This window comes from Nannobrachium achirus (genome assembly GCF_963921795.1).
Source record: "Nannobrachium achirus genome assembly, chromosome: 5".
NCBI classification, from domain to species: domain Eukaryota; kingdom Metazoa; phylum Chordata; class Actinopteri; order Myctophiformes; family Myctophidae; genus Nannobrachium; species Nannobrachium achirus.
Window position 1 is genome coordinate 52690410 of NC_137814.1, and position 24264 is coordinate 52714673.

Sequence of the window (24264 nt, forward strand, 5' to 3'; positions counted from 1 at the left end):
AGCCAAATGTGTTTTATATATCAAATCTTGTCAGTTACAAAATATTCACCATATTTCCTCAGATAAATATACAACTTTTTATTGTCTTTCTTTATTACTACCAGATTGCAAAGCTGGTCAATAGATAGACATCTGATGACGTCAGAATCTCCGAATTATGAGATATAATATATCTCATAATATATTATATTATAATAATAAATATACACTATCATACCATTTATATTATTATAATAAAAATGCAGTTCCCATTGGATCCCATTGCTCCACAAGGCTGGTCCACAAGGCCCACCGTAAAAGTTGGTTCGCGGCCGGTTCGCAAGAACGAACCAAGGTTCCAAGAAAGTTGCCATCCCATAGGCGGGAGAAATAACCCGAACCGGTTCTTTGCCAGTGGAAAAGGCTCCTCAGAGTTATGGGGGTCCTTGTTTGATGTCCATGCCTCCATGGGTCCATCCATACGTGAATGGGATTCAGGCTGGTAGGGGTAGAGGGGTGGATGTGTGGGTGGTAGTGGGAGGGTGACCAGTGGCAGCTCACTGGGTTTTGCCGTCTGCTGGTTTCTCTGGCTCCACGTCCAGTTCAGTCAGACAGCAGTAGCAGATGATCTGGGTGTATTTGGTGGCGAAGGCTGGAACACAACAAGAGAAAGAGGGACAGAGAGAGATGGATTCAAAAACAGAGAAACAGGCCAGGGAGGAGGGGTAGGACGATCAAGAGAGGAGGAAAGAAAGCTTAAAAGTCCAGTAATAGTTGTAAAGTGATACATCACCTTAAAGTCCCATAGTCATAATCCAGGAACAGCCTGTGACTTTGTGGGAATGCTGGACATTATTGGTATCGTTCACAGCCAAATCCTCAAATGTCTACAGTATGTACTCATGGCTGTAGCCATAATCATCTATCCCTGGGTGTGATTGTGTGAAATATTGTCCCATTTAAATGCTGTATAAATGTGTGAATCACAGCTGCGGTCCAAATAGCACACTGACCGCTCAACAAAGTTCAACAAATAAGTTGAACAATGCTCAAACCTAGGCCTGTCAGCTGTCACAATTATTACATAATCGTCACATTGCATTTATTTGAGATAATTACAATTATCTACATGTTTGTTTAATCACTGAATCATTTCCATTTCTAGAAAAACGGTCATGATGGTGAAGACCCGACTCAAAGCTTACCGTTCAGCCTGCCTATGAATCCGGGCCGTCTGTCCTCCGGCAGGTAGATGGTGACGTAGTAGACGGGCACGCCGGACAGGGCGATGCCGATGCCGATCAGGGAGTTGATGGTGTCCCCGTACAGAGGCACGATGACCAGGAACAGACTGCACACGCAGTACACCAATGGGAAGAACAGGCTGAGCTGTGGACAGGAGCAGGAGAACACACTCAGGCGTCACAAGGGAAAAGTGGGACTGAGTTACTAGGGCCCAAGGTGGAGGGGCCTTAATTATTTTATACTTTAGCTATTGAAAAATAGCAGATCTACAAGCTCAAAGCGCGGCACCGAGTGCTGCGCTGCAAGCTTGTAGATCTGCTATTTTTGAAAAGTAGTGAAAATGTGTGCAAATCTTTGAATATATGTATTTTTTAAGCAAACATTTGTAACTCAAATTTTGCTTCTGGGGGGTCCCTGGAACTAAATATTTTGAGATGGGAAACATAGGTTTTTCAAAAAAAGGATTTGACACAAATATTCACGATTTAAAAAAAATAGCAGATATACAAGCTCACAGCGCTGCACTCGGAGCCACGCTGTGAGCTTGTATATCTGCTATTTTTCAATAGTTAAAGCACAAAATAATGCGTAATAATGCGTTCCCAGTCAGTGAATCCTTGTACCCAGGGCCCAGAATTTGGTGCGACACCCCTGATCACACTGTTTTAGTCTGTGGCGGGAAGCACTGTGTGTGCGCGGCTGCGCGCGTGTGTGTGCGCTTCATGCGTGTATGTGTGCGTGCCGTGCGATCCGTGCGCGCTACCTTGACAGGCCTGTATCTGTCAGGCTGGGTGAAGCGGAGGTAGATGAGGCCGGCCACAGACAGACCCACATACAACCAGTAGCTGAAGCTGAAGTAGTTGATGAGCTGAAACACGTCCTCCACCGACAGGAAGATCAGCCCCATCAAACCCTGAAACAGACCAGAAACGCAACAATCAATCAATCAATCAATAGTACAGTATATCACCTTGTGATGAGGTCGATGAGGCCAGGTAGATGAGGTCATCATCTACCTGGCGTAACATACTTTCTAAAACGGCTAGTTCCATTCCTTGATTCTGATTGGCTGGTTGCTGTGGTATATGAGACTATAACCCACATCTTGAATCAGTTTATATCAAACCCAGGTGCGTTATTTCTTTCCAGTGTTCCACAGTGCACCAATTATCTGCACCTGTGTTGTTTCTGCAGCCTGGCCGGGAACTACATTCTTGCAGAGCAGACCTTATTGTGTATTATTAGTGAAATAGAACAGTTTTAATTGGTACATGTCTATGATTTTCATGTTGCAATATTGTGACCGTTTTAGAAAAGCAATTGCTTTAATATACTATGTTAGTGACAGTGGTTGTATTATTCGACACCTACAGTAAGGTCACGTATCCTGCAAAAATAACTGCAGTTGACTACTTCCTGGACCATTGCACAGCACTGAACCAGCATAGATCTTGTTATCAGTTTTTGCCATGGTACTGTGTATTATGTGATGATGATCATGTTGAATGAAAGTTGACTGATGAAAAAGAACACGCATAGCTGCAAGGCTGCAACTTAAAATCTGCTACAGATTTATAGATTTGCTACTTTTGATGCTTTTGTGTGAAACTAAGTAGGGCGTTGATTTACGAGCAACGATGTAGGTATGATGGTTCTTACATTGAACAGCAGAGCGGGAATGGGTGTGTAACGTTCCATGTGGATTAGACTCAGGCTGTTTGGGAGATGGCCTTCTCTGGCTCCAACAAAAAACAGTCTGGATGCACAATGTAGTTCAAACAATCAAGGATTAGGAAGAATCACAGAGTCACATAAAAAATGTACATAGAGTGCAAGATTCCATGAATTAGCACCACTGGCATGAAGTATTACTATCACGAGTACAGTAGAATTATTGTGAATGTATGATAATTGCATTGATATGGCATCGGTGATTGTAATGTGTGTGTACCTTGAGGCAGCGATGATGGAAGCATTGAGTCCACCATAGCAGGACATGGCTACTGATACAGGAATGATCCACTTGAATGGACCCAGCACAGCATTCCCAAACGTCTGAGGAGTCAGGAGCACAACACCACTCATTAATAACTCATTGATCTGTGCTAGGACTGCAAAAGATAATCCAACTAATTGTTTTATTAAGAAATAATCGTTTAGATATTTTAATATCGATTTTGTGGGTAGGCCTACAGCACGTCACAATGCGAGTGAGCTTGTCGATCAGTTATTTGTGCTACACGTATTTGTTGTATGACGAATCAGAGTAATAGATTTAGTTGATTATTAAAAAACATCAGTTCCAATTTCTTTATGTATTCGATTAATTGAAAAAATTAATGGTTAGAATAGAGATAATAATCAATAGTTTCAGAACCAAATCTACACTTCAGTCAGAGAGAATGCAAATACAATAAAAAACTAATTCATCAGTAACAAATTGTCATATCACTTCCCAAGTTTACACCAGGTATAAAATAGTGTCCCCACAAGTATAGCAGTTACATTTCAAATAAAGAACATGTATAAGAGTGAAAGTAAGAGTAAAAATGTCAAATATAAAGTGCGTAACAGAGTTCCGCACAGATGTTCTTTTTCACAATGAATGCTACGTGCAGATGGAAGCATTTGAAACTTGTGGTAGCCAAGTCAGACAACATGTCTGTCTTGAGAGACTCTTAATTGTGCAAATAAAAGACATATCAAATGGCAGCAGATACCAATCCTACTCTAATTATTCAGGGAATTTCAGAGTCCATTTCTATGTTGAAAAGACCATAATGTTCTCATATGGTCTGATCACAGCTTTACACATTGGACAAGAGAGGAGGTTTCCACATTTAAAGTAAGTGATACTATGCTGACTTGGCCATCTAGTGGCCACAATAGGTACGGGTGTGGAAATGTACAAAATGTGAGGCTCTAATGTGTAGCTACTAGCTACAGTAGACTCAGCACCTACAGTATTGAGTCTGTCCTTTTGTCTGCTTGTTTGTTCAGCATTTGATACTATCGCCTGCCTGACGGTCAGTGGTGGTCAAGTACTCAACCTCAGTACTTGAGTCAAAGTATAGATACTCATGGTCAAATATGACTCAACTACAGGTGATAATTACATGCTTTTACAGTACTTTGTACTGCTGTTAGCAGTGTGAACAGATGTGAGATTGTCTCTTATGATCCACTTAGCCTTTTAGATTCATGCCATCTCATTTGTGTATTTGGATGAGCTCATCAAATGGGCCTGAACTTGTGAGGAGGTGATCTTTCCCTGAGAACCGAAGAGCGCTCCTATATTTGGCCAAGCATGTAGGTCAGATAGTGACCCGTGGACAGTGACAAAGTACTATAGTACTATGTGACGTTACCACAGCATGTGGGACATGATGAAGGAACTTACCACGGCCACGGCGTCACTGGCCAGCAGAGACGGCATGTCCAGGACAACATAGTAGGCCACGTTGGTCAACAGGTAGATGATGGTCACTATAGGCATGGAGATGGCAATAGCCAGTGGCAGATTCCTAAAGGTGACAAAAAGTAGCAGAATGTTCTTAATTTACCAGAAAAAAAGAAGAAAAAATATTTTCAGAGCAAACTATAGCCACGATTTAATACATCTCTATGACACAATGATGGTAAAGGTGCTGTAAGTGATTTATTTTGTATTTAATTGTTAAAATAAGCATTAAATAAATAGCTCTAAATTCTGATAGTAATCATTGCAATAGGGTGTTTCTTCAGTAACAAGGGAAGGGTCTGGCTGACTCGAAACAGAAGAGAGAGGATAAAGGATAAACAAGTGAAATTGGAACTGATGACAAAAGAGATAAGCAGACAGCACTATACATTTGAAGCTGATCAGTGGGTGCTCTCTCAAATTTTACATCAACTTTGGACTTGAAACTAATTAATCCTAAAGTCATGATTTTGGTAGTAAAGCTTTTGAAGGCTGTTTTTACAAAACATAAAAAATCTTTATCACAAGTCCTTGTTTATTAAAAGGTTTTAAATGGAAAATCCACTCCAGTGAGCCATGGCATTTTTTTCTCTGTTCTAAGGCCTTTTCAGCTGAAATGAAAGAAATATAAATTATTTTCAATGCAAACAGTAGTGACTATAAAGCAGTATAGCAGAACAAATGCCACTTTTCCAGCTCGCCCTTTATGGAGAAGAGAGCAGTCTGATGAATGTGAGGAACCAGGAGAATAAAACCGATGAAGCAGGTAGCAGGCGACCTCCAAACTATCCAGCAGGAGTTCAACGTTTTGAACAGGAAATTCTGACAAATCATCAAGATAAGGCAAACTCAAGGGCAAATCCTACAATTACCTTGATTGTAATAACAACGTCAGCCTGCCCGATTTAATCGTTTAAGCTGTGGATGCCGTTATACATTAACAGCATCACTGTTCAAACATAGAATTGGGAAGAATGTCAGCGAGTCTCTGCCGGGAACAACCATCAAAGAGGATGTGCAGAAAGGGGAAGGGAGAAGACTTTCTATGACCTAGCCCACATTGTGAGAAGGGAAAACAATGACACATGATACTATTAAACACGTTCGTTTTGCTTTTATCACGAGGACAGGTGACTTAATGCACCTGCATGTATGTGTGTGTGTGTGTGTGTGTGTGTGTGTGTGTGTGTGTGTGTGTGTGTGTGTGTGTGTGTGTGTGTGTGTCTGTCTGTCTTTGTGCGTGCGTGCGTGGGTGTGTGCACGTGCATGCGGTGTGGGTGTACTCGTTTACCTACACACATGAGGACTCTCAATAATAGTAAAACCAGAACAACTTGATCTTCTGGCAACATTTTGAGGTCATAAGAAGATGAAAGAATATGCACATCACTTATCGAGATGCTGGGTTAAGATAGGATTATGAAAATGAATAGAACGGGCACACTCACTTGCTCCAGTAGTACACAGTTTAATGTCAATTCTTTGAGCCGGTTAAAATGACTTGACTATGTTAGTGTGCCTGTTCTTGTTCCCAAGATGAAAAGGCTGCAACTATTGATTATTAGTGATGATTTAAAAAGCACTATTTCTGAGATTTCACCTATAGTAACATGCCCCAAATAGGGATCGATAAATGATCAGGGTTTTGTGTGAGGGTGCGTCCCTGTAAGTACCATGCATAGTAATAAAAGGACCGCAGGTCTACACTAGAAACGGAGGGGGTGAGAGATATCTTCCGCTTGGTCCGTTTGATGTCCGTTCTTTCTCCCTGTCCGTACCTGTCCGTATGATTACGGTCCGTACACGGACCCTTTACATACACCTCCCAACTGAACGTACTGGATTTGTCCGTAGCAAGAAGTACCCGCGGACACCGTAGTGAGGAAAAGTGCAAAAAGAGTGAAACGATGTCGTTCTTATACCTCTATGATACCAACATGGAAAGCTCTGTGGCTTGAACGCCGTTCTCTTATTGATTAATCACCAGATTCGAGAGATGGGGGCTACTCGAGGTGAGTGTGGTTCATTCAGACAAAATCTGTTTCACTTGCGTTTCGAATCATATAGCCTATCCTTTGACTGGCTGGTGAATGGTGATATAATGTTAACTGACCCAAAGTATTTCTAAAAAGACTTGTGTGGATGACAGAGACATTAGAGTGAAATCCTGGTAGGGATCGCGCTGAGAATTGCTTCGCCTTGCTTCGCCTTGCTTCGCCTTGCTCTGTTCTGTTCCTCTCTCGTGTGCTCTGTGCTGTGAGGCGCTGTGTCGCGCGGCCCCAAAGGGAGCCGAATTGGAGAGGAGAGCGGGTCGGCACGCACAAACCGTAGACGAACTAAGCATGTCGACGCAATTACTGCACGTGCTCTCTCACACGAAACGTACACAAAATCAAACATACGGAACTATAAACGGCCCTTACCTCTCAGGATTCTGAATCTCTTCGGTGACAAAGTTGAGCGTGTCCCATCCAGAGTAGGAGAACAGGGCTGAGTAGAGGGCCAGAGCGATGGCCCCAGGGTCCTTAGTAGAGCCCTCAAACGGACTCTCCAGGTTGTTGATCTCTCCTGCACACAATACAGACAAAATGCTCTAAAGCTGTGTGCTAGTACAGTACTTCATTTTGTCCAACTCTTGCCTTGAGTACATATACAGTACTCCCTTGAGTATAATACTTGAGTAAGTTGGCTACATTCATTCCAGCACTGTTGTCAACTTACCGCTTGACAACTTGAGGATTCCCACGATGATGATGAGGATGAGCGACATGAGCTTGACGTAAGTGAAGATGTCCTGGACCAAGGTTCCCCACTTCACGTAGGCACAGTTCACAAAGATCAGCGTGCCTGTGGAACACACAGCAAGACAACGACACGTCATCCTGATCCTTGCTGTCGGCCGACAGAAACCTCCCCATACTCACTCAAAAAGTATCAAAAGTTGCAAATCTGCACATTTATACTATGTTTTATAACAGGGGTTCTCAACCTTTTCAGGCCGCGACCCCCAAAATAATCATATTTTAACTGGGGACCCTCCACCCTACGAGCACTAAGAGTTGAGGCATTACATTTTGTATAACATGCTCACAACGCGTCTCGCGTTGCGAGGCGTTGTGAGCATGTAGATCGGCTATTTTCACCATTTCTGCTTCTAATATTTGCCAATTTGGCCAATGTTTAATTTGTCATTTTAGAGGCATTAAAAAGTCCTTAAATTGTCACTTTAGAAATGTGCAGTTACCCTCAATACACTTAAATGTTATGTTGGTTTGTTTACTGTTGAGTGAGAAAACAATGTTGCACATTAAGTTAATCATCTGGGGACCCCCCAAAATAATTTGGGGACCCATGGGGGTCCCGACCCACAGGTTGAGAACCACTGTCTTATAAGACATAGACAGTTTAACCATTCATAAATGGTTAAACTGAGGCCGAGTGGTTGAGAGAGAGTAGAACAAACTAGAAAGATGCAATTCTGGGGAAATGCAAGTGTTGTTGCGGTGGCGCGAGTCACACTTGCAAATGAATTCCGCCTTACCATTTTTCCCCATTCAAGTCAGTGAGGAAGATGTTTTCACCAATAAATGATAATATGGAGATCCCTGGTGTCATCAATGTTAAGCCTATATCTTGGAATGCCCATATATGGATATACTGGTGGAATCGGCATTCTGGGAAATTGCAAGTGTGGTTGCCATGACGCAAGTTTAAAAAAAAAATTTAAATCACTAATAAATGAATGGCCATATATGGATATCTCTGTCGGCCCTTGTCGCTTTTATGCCCATAATGTACACTACAGTATACGGAGATCCCTGATGTCATCAACATTATGCGCATAAATACGGGCGCCGCACCGGCCATGCTCACTTTTGCTCCGACATCTTGACGAGGAAACATGCCCCCTAAACAAGACAAGAAGAAGGACCCCGGGAAGGCCAAGAAGGACCCGGTCAACCCGGTCAACAAGTCCGGAGGCAAGGCCAAGAAGAAGAAGTGGTCCAAGGGGAAAGTGAGGGACAAGCTCAACCACCTGGTCCTCTTCGACAAGGTCACCTACGACAAGCTGTACAAGGAGGTCCCCAACTACAAGCTCATCACCCCCGCCGTGGTCTCCGAGAGGCTGAAGGTCCGCTGCTCCTTGGCGAAGAGCGCCCTCCAGGAACTGCTGGCCAAAGGCCTGATCAGACTGGTGTCCCAACACAGAGGACAGCTGATCTACACGCGTAATGTCAGCATCAGCAAGGCTGGCGATGAGGAGGTAGAGGTCTGGAAATAAACTCTGTCCATCCATTGTTAACACAAGGTGATATAGTATGGCTAAGCCAGGCTGTGATGACCAATTTGAAATGAAAGCTGAATAAAAACTGTAAAGACAAAAAAAAAACTGGTAAATTAATAAATAAATATAAGCCCAAATCTTGGAATGCCCATATATGGACATACTGATTGAACCGGCATCTTCCCATTTGGCCTCCATGTCAGTCTCATGTGGTCTGTGACGTCAGACATCTATGATGTCAGTCATATCCATATTTGGGAGTAAAAAACAAAAATCCCATTCAAGTCAATGGCGAAAACGTCTTAGCTAAATGCAAGCGCACAATTCCAGATGAAGCCAGTCGATTTGACATGGCCCGAGTGCGTGCCTCCGGACAAGTAGCCTACTATAGTCTGGTTGCCTTGTTCATTTCATAATGCAAAAACAAGAAAAACTAAACAGGAAAAAGATACTTTACAGTATGGTTTGGTTATGGATATAGAACTCAACAATTTATACTGTTTCCCAATGAGAGACACAGGGTGAACGAAAACATGCTGCTTCTTACAGTAGCAACCAGCGTCCATGTAACATGATGATGTGTATTCCTGCTGCTAGTCTCATTGGCTGTTGCATAAGTGTGTGCATGCTGTTGCATGATGCATGTGTGAGTGCACGGCTGCACGGCACGCTGTTGTATGTGTGGGTGCATTAAGGAGATATGCATGAATCTGTCAACCTCTGTGGCAGCTGCTACTTGCTAAATGGGAATTTAAACATTCAGTGTGTGCCTGCATGAGTGTGTGTGTGTGTAGGCATGAGCATGTAGTTATACAGTCAGTAACCTCGTGTCACCAGACCTTCCACCTCGGAGGAAAGCCTGGTATTCGTTCTAACCATGTGATCTAGGCATGGCCTAAACCGGAACAAAGACCGAGAAAATGAAGAAGAAGAACGAAGCGAAGTCGCTTTGTTATGGTCCCCCCTGTTTGTTTCCCCAATCCCTAATGCTCGAGAAGTGTAGTTTTGCCAGTCGCTATGAGTTGGACTAAAAAACATGAATATTCCAAACAAACCTTTCCAAAATAAGCAATACTACGCCGCATCAAGCCAGGGGTTTATTGGGTAGGCCCTAACATTATGCCCTTGAGCGCGGGGAATCATTTTGGGTTAAAACTGTTTCCGGTGTGGTAGTTTCCGGCTAAAGTGTAGTCCGTCTGATGACTACAACATCACGTAGATTGTTTCCGCTCACGACCGGATCAGAAACCCGAAAACGCTACTGATCCCAGACTAGGTATACCATGGGTGGGCAACTTTGATTATGGAAAGGGACACTATATTTACACACTCACACCAGAGGGCCACATTGCATATTGTTACTGTCAAGCAAAAACCTCTTATCTCCAGTAAGAGTAGCAAAAATATCCGCTACTTTCGAAGTAGAATCCTGAATTATCTTTTGTTATTTTTTAATTGGAATCCTGAAATCTAACATTTTTGTTTAATTTCACATGCATTTAGTTATACTTTATGTAAACTTTATGAACTTAATTGCAAATATATTTTGGAAGTGAAAAATCTAAAATGTTAATACTACTAGTCATTAAAGTGGGTTTGCATTTTTGGAATTGTAACAGCTATAATCAATATAATTAAGTTAATATCAGTCTTCTGATATTAACCTGAGGGCCGCATTAAGTGAAGGTGGGGGCCGCATGTGGCCCCCGGGCCGCCTGTTGCCCATGTATGATTTATACAGTAGTAAAGTAACCCTACGGTATAGCCTACCTCTATGAGCCATGTGGCCTATAGATCAGGAGCACATATCCTGTTTCTGTACGTAGCATGAGGCAGCTTGATGACGTTGAGTTCAGTAAAGTACACCCCGTGGACATGACTCTTAAGCACACTTCAACCACCAGGCCACTGAGCTGGCATCAAGTAGCTGGGCTGTCACAATTATTACATAATAATTGTCTAATCGCAATTATTTGACATAATCACGATTATTTTTCATAATCGTCATAATCGTTTCCATGTTGAAAAATGTTCAATTTTTTTTTTTAAAGTAAAAAAATTGTGGAAATAGCCGATCTACAAGCTCGTAAATCGGCTATTATTTTCCACAATCAATGTTATTTTAAAGTTAAGTATTGTTATTGTTAAGTATAAAGTACTGTACCTGTACTCAATTTATACAGGGCAGAATTAGGCGCGTGTATCTAATTCTGCATCTAGGTTAAGCTAGATGCAGAATAGATACATTCGAATTAGGCATTGTGGACGAAAGATATTGGCTCGAGAGACCACTTTCAATCTGGCGTCCCTATTTTGGTCATTTGGTCATGTCTCACTAATTTGCTCAGAGCTTGTAGACGGGCTATCTTTGCTCCATTTCGCGGGACACTGGTCATGGGTGGAAGTATAAAACTGGGTTTCAGGTCAGCGTGTACTGTAGGCTGTGGCCTGGTCCACATACTGTGTCTGGGCAGAGGCGTCAATTGGGTATGGCAAGCTATGGCAGCTGCCATACCTTGGCTACAGGGGGAAATAATAAAATGTAGGCCTACTTTTCATCGTGCATGTTGCTAAGGTATGGCAACATGACTGGTGTCTTGCACGCGCGCGAGGGCGCGCGTGCAAGACACCAGTCATGTTGCCATACCTTACTTAGCTTTTTCTGAACTGACGCCGCTGTGTCTGGGTACAGTAACTGAGGACGCTGCTTCTCTCTCACCTAAATACCACATCACAAAGGCAGGCTGTAAAATACTGCTGGCATGTAGTCTAATTATAGCAGCCCAGACCGAGTCACTGGGGGCTCTGTCTCATATCAGTGTGTGTGAACAAGATAACTGGACTTACTGTATGAATGTTTTTGGAGTGTATAAGTGCACAATACCTTAAATCTCCCACTAGATGCATCTCTACTTTGATGTATCTGACCTGTGGTCTGTGTTGCTATGACAAATGTCCCTGACGGGACCAATATAGGCAGGTCAGTCGGTCTCTCTATCTGTTGTCTGAAGCACTACAACTCTGTTATTGTTCTGAAATCTCTTCAGTTTGTCTGACTCTCTTTATCTCTCTCTCTCTCTCTCTCTCTCTCTCTCTGTTTTGTTTGACCCAACAATTCCCAACCTGTAGTAGGCTATATTGCTAGTGGGACCCCAAATAATTGGGTGGGCTGCGAACGCTTTCAAGTGGGCCTCCCAATCCAAGAAACATTGGGAACCGCTGGTTTAACCATCGATTTAGGATCCCTACATACAATCCTGGCTGGGTGATGACCCCCAATGCAGGCTCCCATTGAGTAGTGGCTCAGAGCCTTTGATTGAATCCTAATATCTCCCCCGGCCAAAGGGGGAATTCCCCTTTAGGCTAGTGGATAAATAAGATGCTGACTTTAGTGTCCCTTCCCGTGCGGGAGACCAGGGTTCGAATCCTCCCGGGCCATTGACACTTACATATGCAGGCGGCCGCGAGGAGGCGCACAGCGTCGTAAGGCGGGTGGCAGGTGGGGTAGAAGGCCTCCACCAGGTAGTTGGCGAAGGTGAGCGCTATGATGGCCTGGCTGGCAGGCTCGATCAGCAGGATGGACGTCCACAGGCGCACAAAGGCCAGGAAGCCGCCGAAGGACTCCAGGATGTAGGCGTAGCTGGCGCCCGACTTGGTGATGGTGGTGCCCAGCTCGGCGTAGCACAGCGCGCCGAACACCGAGAAGACGCCGCCCAGCGCCCAGATCACCAGCGACAGCCCGTAGGAGGCGCTGTGCATCAGCACGCCCTGTCGGGGGGAGAGAGTGCGGCGTTATAGTAGAGCCATTAAGGCAAGGAACCCCTTTTGGGGTTGTTGAGCGGTGCTAACCGCTCCTACGTCTGGCTTTGTGTGTCCCTACAGTATGTCCGTATGACTGACGTCATAGAAAGTACACAGAAACCAAAATCACCACAGCTGATGTCACGGACAGAACAGCCCATACAATTAAGGAGACTAGACCTTACCCGTTCGAATATATGTGCTGCAAACTCTCCTTTCTTTTCTTTTTGTTGTGGAATGATTCCGCCCTCTACTGGGCTGTATTGGTCACTGCAGTATAATGCATTTTGTGACTGAGTGACTGACCTCATCTCTAAAATTATATGTAGGATATGCACGTGTGTCGTGTTTGATGCTTCGCACAGATGCGATTTTTATCTTTCAAGATGGGAACCCATTTTTTGGGTTGCTGTTGCTATATAGCGACATAATGTTTTTGTAATTTTTCAATAAATATTTGAAGTTTTTCCCGAAAACTAAATCAGGATTTAGAAGCCGTTTTTAGAATTGACCTTAGGTCTAAATGCTGAAAGTAACAAAATAATGATAAATGGAGAAAAAAAAAAGATGTTAACTAGCTGAAACTGTATTGTTTGTTTGCAAAACTACACTAACTAAAACTAGCTAAAATCATAGAGGTAAATGACAATGTTCAATATAAGCCTAATAATTTAGGTGGATTTAAAATCTTACAACATTTTGGAACCTTTTTAACTCTGTTCAAAATCTTCAAAGGTAAAGAAAGTGATCTACAGCACAAGCTCATGTGTCGCGACGTGATGCGTTGTGAGCTTGTAGACTACGGACAGGACTACTGTTTAACTATGTACTGAACTGAAATTGAAAACAATAAATATAAAAATGCAAAACTCGAACAGTAACCTTGGGCGAGACGAAGATGCCCGAGCCGATCATGTTGCCCACGATGAGGCAGATGCCGTTCATGAGGGAGATCTCTCTCTTCATCTGCATCTTCCCACCACCGCTGGGAGCCTTCAGGTCTTCCTCGGACGGAACCCGCGAGCTGGGGCACATGCTCTGGGTCATGGACACCACCTGACGTCTCAGGTCACCCATCGTGAGTGACAACGGCGGGCTACACACGTGGACAGTGGTGGGAGAAGGGCTGAAATGTTTTAGTACCACAATGTAGAAATACTGTCACTAAGTCCGGAATTCAACAGATATTGGGCTGAAGTGGTCACTGTATGTTTTGTAATAATAATCGACTAAATCTACAAAGTAACTAGTTACTAAAGTTTTCAAACAATTAGTGGAGTAAAAGTACAATATTTGCCTCTGAGGTGCAGTGGAGTTGAAGTAAAAGTATTGAAAATTGGAAATACTAAAAATAAAAATAAAATACTTCAGAATTGTACTTAAAGGGGCACTCCACCACGTGTCAACCTATGTTTATATAATTGGTCCTCACTCAAAAATAGCTTTTTTCTTTTCTTTTTTTTCAGAAACCCATCGTCTTGTGACATCATCGATTGCCAATCCAGTTTATAGAAACTGCAGGCTTTCTTTTCCTGAAAAGTTGCAATTTTAAAGTGGAAGCCATTGTTCTCGCGATAATAAAAATCTAAATATTTTTTTCAAAAATATTGATTAAATTTTCTTTTTGGAAAATGATGATGTCACAAGACGATGGATTCTGAACTTCCCACAGCTCTCCTAGGAGACATGGACTGAGTAGAAAAAAATTGTGATATTTTATCATGAACATTAGTGAGGACCTATTATATGAAGACAGGTTGAAAAGTGGTGAACTACTCCTTTAAGCACTTAAATTTACACCACTGCTAACAGCTCAAACTAATCTTGTCTGGTAGGACAAGATTAGTAGGAATAGTAGGAATTAGTAGGACAATCTGTCAGAAAATAATCTAAAGTCAATATGCTGATAGCGTTCAAAAGGGTCATTGTGTTTTGTAAAACACAACTACTGTACTTAAGCAAGCTCAACACTCAAAACATTTCTCAGCATGATGGGTCACTAATGTCAGTTCTGTTACTTCTGTATGGTGTTTTGTTCAAGTTCAAACAAAGCATTTAAACAAAGAGATCTCTCCTGAGGCCTGCTGGTGGCAGACAAACACCAGACCATATTATTTTTAATAAGTATCAATCAATACTGCAATGTAGAAATACTCTGTTACAAGTCAAACATCCAGAATTCAAAATGTGTTTGAGTAAAATCGTATACAAAGTGTATACAAATCTTTTGAAAATAGCAGATCTACAAGCTCACAATGTTTTTGCCGCATTCCTAAGACAATAATGTGAGGAGGCTCTTTGTGTCTCCATAGGGAACGAAGGAGACTCCCTTTGTGTCTCAATTGTGAACGACTGCTGGTCATCAAATTATTGGCTTAGGAATGCAACAAAAACAAACACATATCCATGAATTCAATTCTCCATAGGGTGAGTAATCGAATAAATATACGTTTTTGTGTGAACTATCCCTTTAAGTAAATGTACTTATAGTTACTTTCCACCACTAGTCTGCTCCAAAGGACCACCTCGAACCATGCTCAACTGGTGAGACTTTCAACATGGAAATAAGTTGATGAAAACACAAAGAAAAACTCATCTTACCTTCTATATACAGTGTATATTCAACAGCAGGCAAAAAGAACCGCAGACTCCGTTGTGGGCATTGGCATTGGTTTAGTCCCACTCAGGGTGGATCTAGTGTGAGCAGTACTATTATCCCTGAGAGAGGGGCTGCTGGTGTAGGAGACCAACACACAGTGGAGATGGTGGATGTTGCAATCCCTCTGCTCCTGCAGCATAACAGCAGGGTCAGGGTGTTTTTCCAGGGCCACGCTTCACCGTACCAGGGACGTGCAGAGAATTTTGGAGAGGCAGGGGCTGGAATTTCTAAAAGGGCCTTGTGGTGAAAATATCGAAAATAGCAGACCTCCAAGCTCACAACGCGTCGCCCTGCGATGCGTTGGAGGTTCCCAGCAAAATGTGCTAGTATAGCATAAAAATCGGTTTAACCACTTGATTGAAAAATCAATCTGTTTAGCCACTTGATTGAATCTTGAAGGTCGGCTATTTTCGGTGCTTGATACCATGGGGACTGCCCATAAGTCCGAAGGTTCATTAGTCCGAATTTAGTTAGGGTTACTGAGGTTAGGTTTAGGGTTAGAGTTAGAGTTAGGCATAGTATTCTTAACAAATTAGGACTAATGAACCTTCGGACTAATGAACCTTCGGACCAATGCCATGGCACCGATACCACACTGAACTAAGCATAATCAAGTCAATACTGGAGATGTGGTGTACGGCATTCAACATAAGATGCTGTAAAGTTCAGGAGAGTTTGGGCAAGGCAATTCTCTTGAATGCTGCCTTCAGGTATGGCATGGAAAGAGGGCATTTGCATTTCTACCACCATAGTAAAAACTGCATTCATGGTCTGGAGAGGGCACTTTTTTTTACAGACGGATAAAAGGGGCAGGGGGCTCAAGCCCCCTTTGATGTCTGACGTGCCTGCACCGCACTCTCGTGTTCCCCTCCTACTATTTTGAGAGAGCTGGCCCGGCCCCACCGGGAGTGTGGATGACATGGGATAAACATCGTCTGGCCGCGCAGAGCCCGAGGCAGGCTAAACTCTGACCCAGCATGGTGGGCGACACAGACACTTGTTGTCATGCTCTATAGAATGCTTTCTAAGAAAATCCAAACTCCACCAAAAAACCCTCGTCAGCCAGAACCTCAGTTTGATATGCATTGGTTCTCAGAGTGGGGTCCAGGCAGGGACCCCCAGATGTTCTGGTTCCAGGGGGTCCCCCACTCACTCCCCAGCAGTGTTGTAGTGCTAAATTTGGAAGTGTGGGCACTCCCCACGCACGCACGTGCATGCGCGTCAATGCGCGTGCACGCACGTGCGTCCGTGCACGTACGTGCGTCCGTGCACGTGCACATAACGTTTTCGCTGGCTTAAAACGGGTCTGCGCGGCAGCAGAGATAGCCTTAGACCAGTGGTTCTCAACCAATAATTTGATGACCGGATCATCAGCCAAACTTCCCATGCAAAATAGCTCCACAACTGATATTTCCAATTAATTAATCCATTTTCAAATCTTATATTACCATCTGCTGTTAGTCATGCTCATTTCAGCATTGCTGGCGAGCCTATTTCAACCAATTGCTGGGTCAGAACGACCTGAAATATAATATCAACTGACTTGACTTGAGAGAAGTGTGGGCACTCCGTACTCCCGCGTTCCCCCCCCCCACTACATCCCTGCTCCCCAGATAAAGGATAGATTGCGACCGTCAGGTCGCAGTTACTATCAAAACCTCCACTGGCTGTCTGTCAGTCAGTCAGTCTGTCAGTCTGTCCGTCACGTCACACTTTTCCCCTACTCATATCTCCGCCACCATTGCCCCGATACATGCCAAACTTTGTACACACACTCCTTGGCCACCCCTCATTTCTCACAAGGCAAAACATGCAAAACAAATTTTTGGACACTGCTTCTACAGATGTTGCCCTAAAATCACGCAAAGCGCTTCACAGTATCTCTACAGGCATGTCATCAACATGCATCTGTCCCATCTAGCACCACCATCAGGCTGATTTTTGCCAAACACATTTTTGGACACTGCTCCTACAGATTTTGCCCTAAAATCACGCAAAGTGGTACACGGTATCTCTAATGTTTCCCATATTCCCTCCTGATTGCCTACCATTGCCTCCTAAAGTTTGTGTATGTGACCTGACGGTCGCCGATTAGGGAGTCTTACTGGTATTTAGGAATGAGTATGAGTTGTAAAAAGGGACCCCGATTGAAACAAGCCCAAAAGCTTTCTTGTGGTGTTCATCCTTTTAGTTGACCTTGTACCAGTGAACTGTACTGTCCTGTACCTTTTCCTATGCAAACCTCTAATAAAGTCTTCAATCAATCAATGAATCAATCAAACCAAATGTACACATACTTACAGCTCTATAACTCGGGTCCATTTGGTTCCTCACCAGACCCACTTACTGAAAAACAGTGTCCTATAGAATCATAATCTAACATTGACCTCTCTTTGTCTCAGCTACAGTGTTAACATACATATCATGGTACTGTACGTTGTTAACTTGAGTGTCACCTTTTGGGCGCGCACGCACGCATGCACGCACGCACGCACACGCACACACACACACACACACACACACACACAGCTTTGTGGAGTGGGCTGTGTGACAGGCAAAGCTTTGCTAAATAGCTCACCGGTTCTCAAAGTAGGATCCGGGGACCCCCAGGGGTCCTTCAGGGGGTTCCAGTAGGTTCCCAGCAAAATGTGCTAGTATAGCATAAAAATCGGTTTAACCACTTGATTGAAAAATCAATCTGTTTAGCCACTTGATTGAAAAATCAATCTGTTTAACCACTTGATTGAATCTTGAAGAATTGAGAAAATGTTTGAATCATTTAGACATTTCTAACTCAAGTCTTCTCTTATGGCGGTACACAAATAATTAAGTAAAATAAAAGTGCCTTGAAAGTTTCATTGTACAAACATGAGTAAATGATGTACTTAGTTACTTTACACCACTGAGATGTTGGTCAAAGGGTAATTGAAAGATGAGATGCCAGGATAAACAATGAACACACTTTAATGAAGTCGTTGAAACATACTTTAAATCAGTGTCGCTCCTATTGAAGCCATAACTATGCAACAACTGCACTTACTTTATACATAATCATTAATTATGGTTTCTCTGATCATTTGCCAGATGACATTGATGAAATCAGTGTTGGGCAGGAACTAGTTACTAAGTAACATATTACTGATATAGATATCACTTTCCCCAGTATAACTAATAACAACATAGTCAAAAGAGTAACTTATTACTCTTCCTGTGTAACTTGCCGAACACTGTTTGCCAGCTGACATTGATGAGGACATTATGGCATTAAAGTAGGCTGCAACTGTGTAAACGGCAGTCACTAAAATATCAAAATGCACTTTACAACAATAGACAATTGAAAGGAAAACTAGAACTGCACCCTGTCGAGGGGCCAACTTGCGCCTAGCGCACAAGTAGGCCATAGTTAGGCCATGTACGGCCTACTTGTGTGCAAGCAGAGCACGCCATGAGGTGCGCTCACCACTGGCATCACCAGGAATGCTGGTCCCTCATTGCCTGTTACAGTAATGACGACGTCGCCAGAGATGCTGGTCCCTGATTGGGCTACATGCTTAAACAAGAGAGGACACCGACATACAGTACATACCCAGCCGATCGCAGTACTTGTATGCTCTGCTTGCGCAAGTAATGATATAAAAAGATGAAACCAATGACAGCAGAACAATGTTACCATGACATATTTAACTGAGTGACCCTCACATTTTGCCTTTTTTTCTCTCTCATAGATGCTTGATATGTGTAAAATGTCTTGACGTAACATCATCATTATACATTTCTAAAAACAAAAAACATAATGTGAGGCAGAAAGACAAGGCATTATAAGTTAAGAGATTTTCATTACTGTAGATTTGTCACGCAGAAAACTTGTATCTCCACATTTCATATTTTTTTGTAAAGCAATGTCCGATTCGTTTCCCAAAAGTAGCAAAAATAGCCATTCTACAAGCTCACAACACGTCACGTCTGCTATTTTTCACTATTGCGGATTTCTTTTCATTAGAAAATGGAAGCGGTCAAGTGTGTCTGTATGTTTTTATTTAACCAATGAAAAGTATTAAGAAGAACTGAAAAGTTACCGGTTTCGGACATACAAGGTTTCTACCTGACGATTTACAGCAGTGGTTCTCAACCTTTTCAGGCTGCGACCCCCCATTCCCAATCATATTTGAATAATGAATAATCATATGAATTGTAGGCATTACATTCAGCTTGTAGATCAGCTATTTGACAATTTGGCCAATGTTTGAACAGTTTTCATAATATACTGTGGTAGTTTATTGATGCAGTAGTGGCCTTTTTCCCCATTTCAAATGTCTTAAAAGTCCTAAAATTGACACATTACTGTCCTCTGGGAAGCCCCCCCCCCCCCCCCCCCCCACAAAAATCATGTGGAGACCACCCTTGAGAACCCCCGATTTACAGTGTGACCAAAACAAGTCCCTGCATAGTGACGTTTCAGTAGACTTGTTGTGACAACGTCTCATGTGAGAGCGGTGTTTGTTAAACTTAACTTCCTGTGGGTCTATGGGAGCAGCTCCCAGTGTGGGAAATGTTACTTGGGAGGAGACACGATCTTGTTATTGAGGAAATTAAAACACACTGTACTGTATGTAGTACCACCAGGGGCTCCTGGGCAACTCACTGGAAATGGATCAAAACTAAACTGACTCCGCCAGATTGTGGCATATCAGGGGCGTCAATTGGGTATAGCAAGGGTATGCAGTTGCCATACCCTGGGTCCAGGGTGGAAAATAAAAGTTACTTTTAAATAGAAATCCATGAATGTCTCTTTGTCTATCTGTGCTGGTTATTATGTTGTTGAATTTAAGTGAAATAACTACAAATGGTCACTTTATTATAATTATATTCTCCACTCTTGTATTCTTCCCATCTTGACAAAATGGTATATTCCCAGGTTCCACAGGTCAGCTGCACAGGTGCAATTCATTATTGTTAATTGTGGCACGTTTACTAACATGCCAAGTTTAGAGCACTTGAACAGCCATTCCAGGCTGCCATATCCAGCCCAAGAAACAGTAGAAACGGGGGAAAAAAATAAAATGTAATAAAATAAATGTATCATGCCTCTTGCTAAGGTATGGCAACATGACTGGTGTCTTGCACGCGCGCGAAGGCGCCCGTGCAAGACACCAGTCATCGCCATAACTTAGCTTTTGCTGAGACTGACGCCACTGTGGCATATTGAGTTCCTCTAGTCTACACCACCATCTGGCGGAGTCAGGTTAGATCAAAACCTCAAATCCGACTTAGTTTTTTGTTAAACCCACTAACTCTCATACTTTCAAGATTTCTTTTTAAAGAGAAACATAGCATACGTAGAAGCTTGTACATCTGGTATTGTAAAAAAAAAAAATGACGCAGATGCTTAAAATTCCTTATACATCAATGAATCCACATGATTTATTTATTTTACTATAAATAAATCATGTGGATTCATTGATATATATAAAGGAATTTTTGGTTCGTCATGGATTGACTTGAGCCCTGCCCTTTCCTTAGTTGTACAATGGTGTGCTAAAATAGCCAATCTATAAGTTCACAACGTGTCACGATGCGATGCATGATGAGCTTGTAGATCTGCTATTTTCACTATTCAAAAGAAAATCTTTAATTGATCACTATTCAAGGCAAATATTTGAAAATAAATGTGATTTTGATATCACCCAGGTCTATATCGTAGTATGTTTTCACAGTAATACAAGGACATTTTGTGCTTCATCGTGATGGGGGAAACCATTACCAAACTGTAATAACCTATACTTTATTACATTTAACCGTAAGAAAACCAATAAATAATTCCATTCAAAGAATTTTCCATTTAAGAAACCTTTAATCATACATTTAGTAATAAAGCCACAGGCTTTGGGCTGAAGATGACAATGCTCTTCCACGTCAATAATAATACATCTACTGTGAAGTCACCACCCGTTTTAAGGAAGTGGAAGTCAGCGAAGGGACTGTAAAATGTGTGTCAGCTCTTTCGCTTCTCTTTTCAGAGAAACAAAGCACACAAAGACATGTGGAAGTGTGGCCGTAGACAGGGGTGTCGCACCTAATTCTGGGCCCTGGGTACAAGGATTCACTGCGGGCCCCCCATGAATGTTCTTCATAGGGGGAGGGGGTTGAACCCATTTAGACTGGGAACACATTATTTTGTGCATTTAACTATTGAAAAATAGCAGATCTGCTATTTTCGAAAAATCGTGAACATTTGTGCAAGTCTTTGAATATTTCAAATCCTTCAAATCCTTTCTTTGTCAGTGATGTTCAAACCTTTTCATGTCAAGGACCCCCAACATGATATGTATTTGGCCACGGACCCCCATCTCAAAATATAGTTCTGAGGTCCCCCCCCAGAAGCAAAATTTGAGTCACAAATGTTTGCTTAAAAAAATACACATATTCAAAGATTTTCACAAAAATAGCAGATCTATACAAGCCCTCAGCGTGGCACTCGGTGCCACCCTGTGAGCTTGTATATCTGCTATTTTTCAACAGCTAAAGTATAAAATAATTAAAGCACCTCCACCTTGGGCCCTAGTAACTCAGTCCCACTCCCCCCCCCCCCCCTCCCCCTCCCCTCCTTGTGACTCCCCTGGCCGTAGATAAACGCTTTAGGAACCCGAGCCATTTCTTCTGATGAGGAAATGGACCGTTATCACTTGTGTGAAATTTGGCACAAACACACCTGATAGTAAATCACTGACAGAGAGAGCACCGCACTGGGCGTAAAACAAACATGTGCTACGGTCATTTTAGGCAGACGAAAATATAGTAACAGTCTTATCTTATGACAGGAACGTGAGTTGATATGTGCAGACAGACAGATCTATCAGACCTACCAACATGTCTGGTAGTGACATTATAATTCAATGTAGGGGCTAAAACTGTTTTCTCTGATGTGATCTTTCTAGCCCCTGCACTGAATTTAGAGGTCTAGGATCTTGTCTTGTGAGACAGTCCAGGTTCCACAGCAGGTCTGGCCCATGTCTTTTAAACAGATGAGAGCATAATAACAAAACAATAGAATAGTCTTCATATGAAATGTAGCACAGGGAAGATAAGAGCAGATCGTCTCTGTCGGGTGGAAACCAAAACTAAAACGTACTTTTCAGGATTCAAATTCAAAAGCAGCAGATCTACAAGCTCAACACTCAATCGCCTTTGGAGCTCATGGATCTGCTACTTTTGATGCGTTTGTGCGGGGCTCTAGCATGATCAAGTAGGATGTTGTAAAAAGTATGGTGATAAGAGGTTTCTAGACTTTCTACCCGACAGCAACGTATAGTAATATTAATAGTCTTTAAATGAAATATAGCACAGGGAAGATAGAACAGACGCGACTGCTGCCTTCAACTGACTGCTATTGATGTACAGTACAATGGTTCCCAACCTTTTATGGATCAGGGGCCCACTTGAACATCTTGAAAGCGTTGTGCCCTACAGTAACTAATGTAGAATAAAATCCATTTCTATTTTTTATATCAATGTTATATTAACAATCCAATCTAACCGTTTTGCCATTTATTTGAGGGCCCAGACCTGCAGGTTGGGTAACCACTGCTGTACATCAAAGCATAGATGTTTAGTTTTTAACCCTACTTGAAGGAAAAAAGCGAGGCAGGTTTGAGGTGGTCTTATTTCAGGTACGTTATGTCTCTACAGAGCTGAACGATCTAAAGCTCTGTGTGTTGCAAGACTATACTGCAGTGAAGAGACCAAGGAAGATCATTATTTATATAAGTTCAGGTATAAATAGAAGCAGTTGTCCAGGTCTTTCCCTGTCTGGAACATAGGGCAGGCTATTTGGGAAGCAGGAAGATAAAGTGACGCTTGCCCCCAATCACTCGCTCACTCGCACATGCACGCGCGCGCGCGTGCAACTTTTGACCGATATGTGACAAATACTTTCCTTGTATCTCAATTTCCCGGGCAGATCTCTTTCACTGGACGATAAAACAATAAAACTGCAAACTTGCAATAAAACTATGCAAGGGAAGCAGCCCCCGGCGGGAGCAAGCATGACATGGCACATTTCATTTATCATTTGACACAGTCTGGTTGTAACACATTCCAACCGCAGATCAAGTTGTGCAAGGTTGTCTATATTGTACTCAAGTCCCCACAGCATCTGGGTGAAGAGCCTGTTCCTGTGAGAAGACCTCATGGTTGCTATTATTAGCACAGCAGAGTTCCTTGCTCGACGCATTAATGTCCATGGTTTAATGCTTTTTGTGTGCTTTAACAAACACACATATTCCCTTGTGTTCATACTCATGTATGAATGTGGTGATCCTTGGCAGAAATCACCTAACATTGCTACGATATGAGCCGTTAGCGGTAGGCCTACCAGCCAGTCCTTGTCCCACTGATGCTTTACCCAAACCTATAGCAGATTCTGACCTATAGCAGATTCTGACCTATAGCAGATTCTGATAAGTTTGCATGCAATGGAAACAAGTAAGAAAATATACAACAAATGTGAGTTAAACCAGTGGTTTTCAACCTGTGGGTCGGGATCTTAATGTTTAACTTAATTGTTTTCTCACTCAACAGCAAGCAAACCAACATGTAGTTTAACATTTCTAAAGTGACATTTTAAGGACTTTTTAAGACAACTAAAATGAATAATATTGGCCAAATTGTCAAATGTTAGAGTCAGAAATTGTGAAAATAGCAGATCTACATGCTCCCAACACCTCGCGTTTGCGAGGCGTTGTGAGCATGTAGATCTGCTATTTTCACAATAGAACCGTGAAAAAGGTTGAGAGCCACTGAGTTAAACCCACAAACAAGTGCGTAGGGTCGGGATGG

At 42.6% G+C, this 24264-nt stretch overlaps 2 protein-coding genes across 2 annotated transcripts; one reads left to right on the forward strand and one right to left on the reverse strand.

Moving 5' to 3' along the window:
• Positions 1 to 536: 536 nt before the first annotated feature.
• Positions 537 to 13757, reverse strand: LOC308285361 (Y+L amino acid transporter 2; the record flags this gene model as incomplete). Its single annotated transcript, XM_080726087.1, has 10 exons — positions 13653 to 13757; positions 12419 to 12737; positions 7406 to 7531; positions 7108 to 7252; positions 4625 to 4748; positions 3176 to 3279; positions 2884 to 2980; positions 1988 to 2137; positions 1185 to 1368; positions 537 to 631 (listed from the first exon to the last, which is right to left on the reverse strand). The coding sequence occupies exons 1-10, from the start codon at positions 13740 to 13742 to the stop codon at positions 537 to 539; spliced, it is 1434 nt and encodes a 477-aa protein (XP_080582213.1). The 5' UTR covers positions 13743 to 13757.
• Positions 8586 to 8966, forward strand: LOC308286105 (small ribosomal subunit protein eS25-like; the record flags this gene model as incomplete). The annotated part of the gene is made up of 1 exon (XM_080727062.1): positions 8586 to 8966. The coding sequence occupies one exon, from the start codon at positions 8586 to 8588 to the stop codon at positions 8964 to 8966; it is 381 nt and encodes a 126-aa protein (XP_080583188.1).
• Positions 13758 to 24264: the final 10507 nt, after the last annotated feature.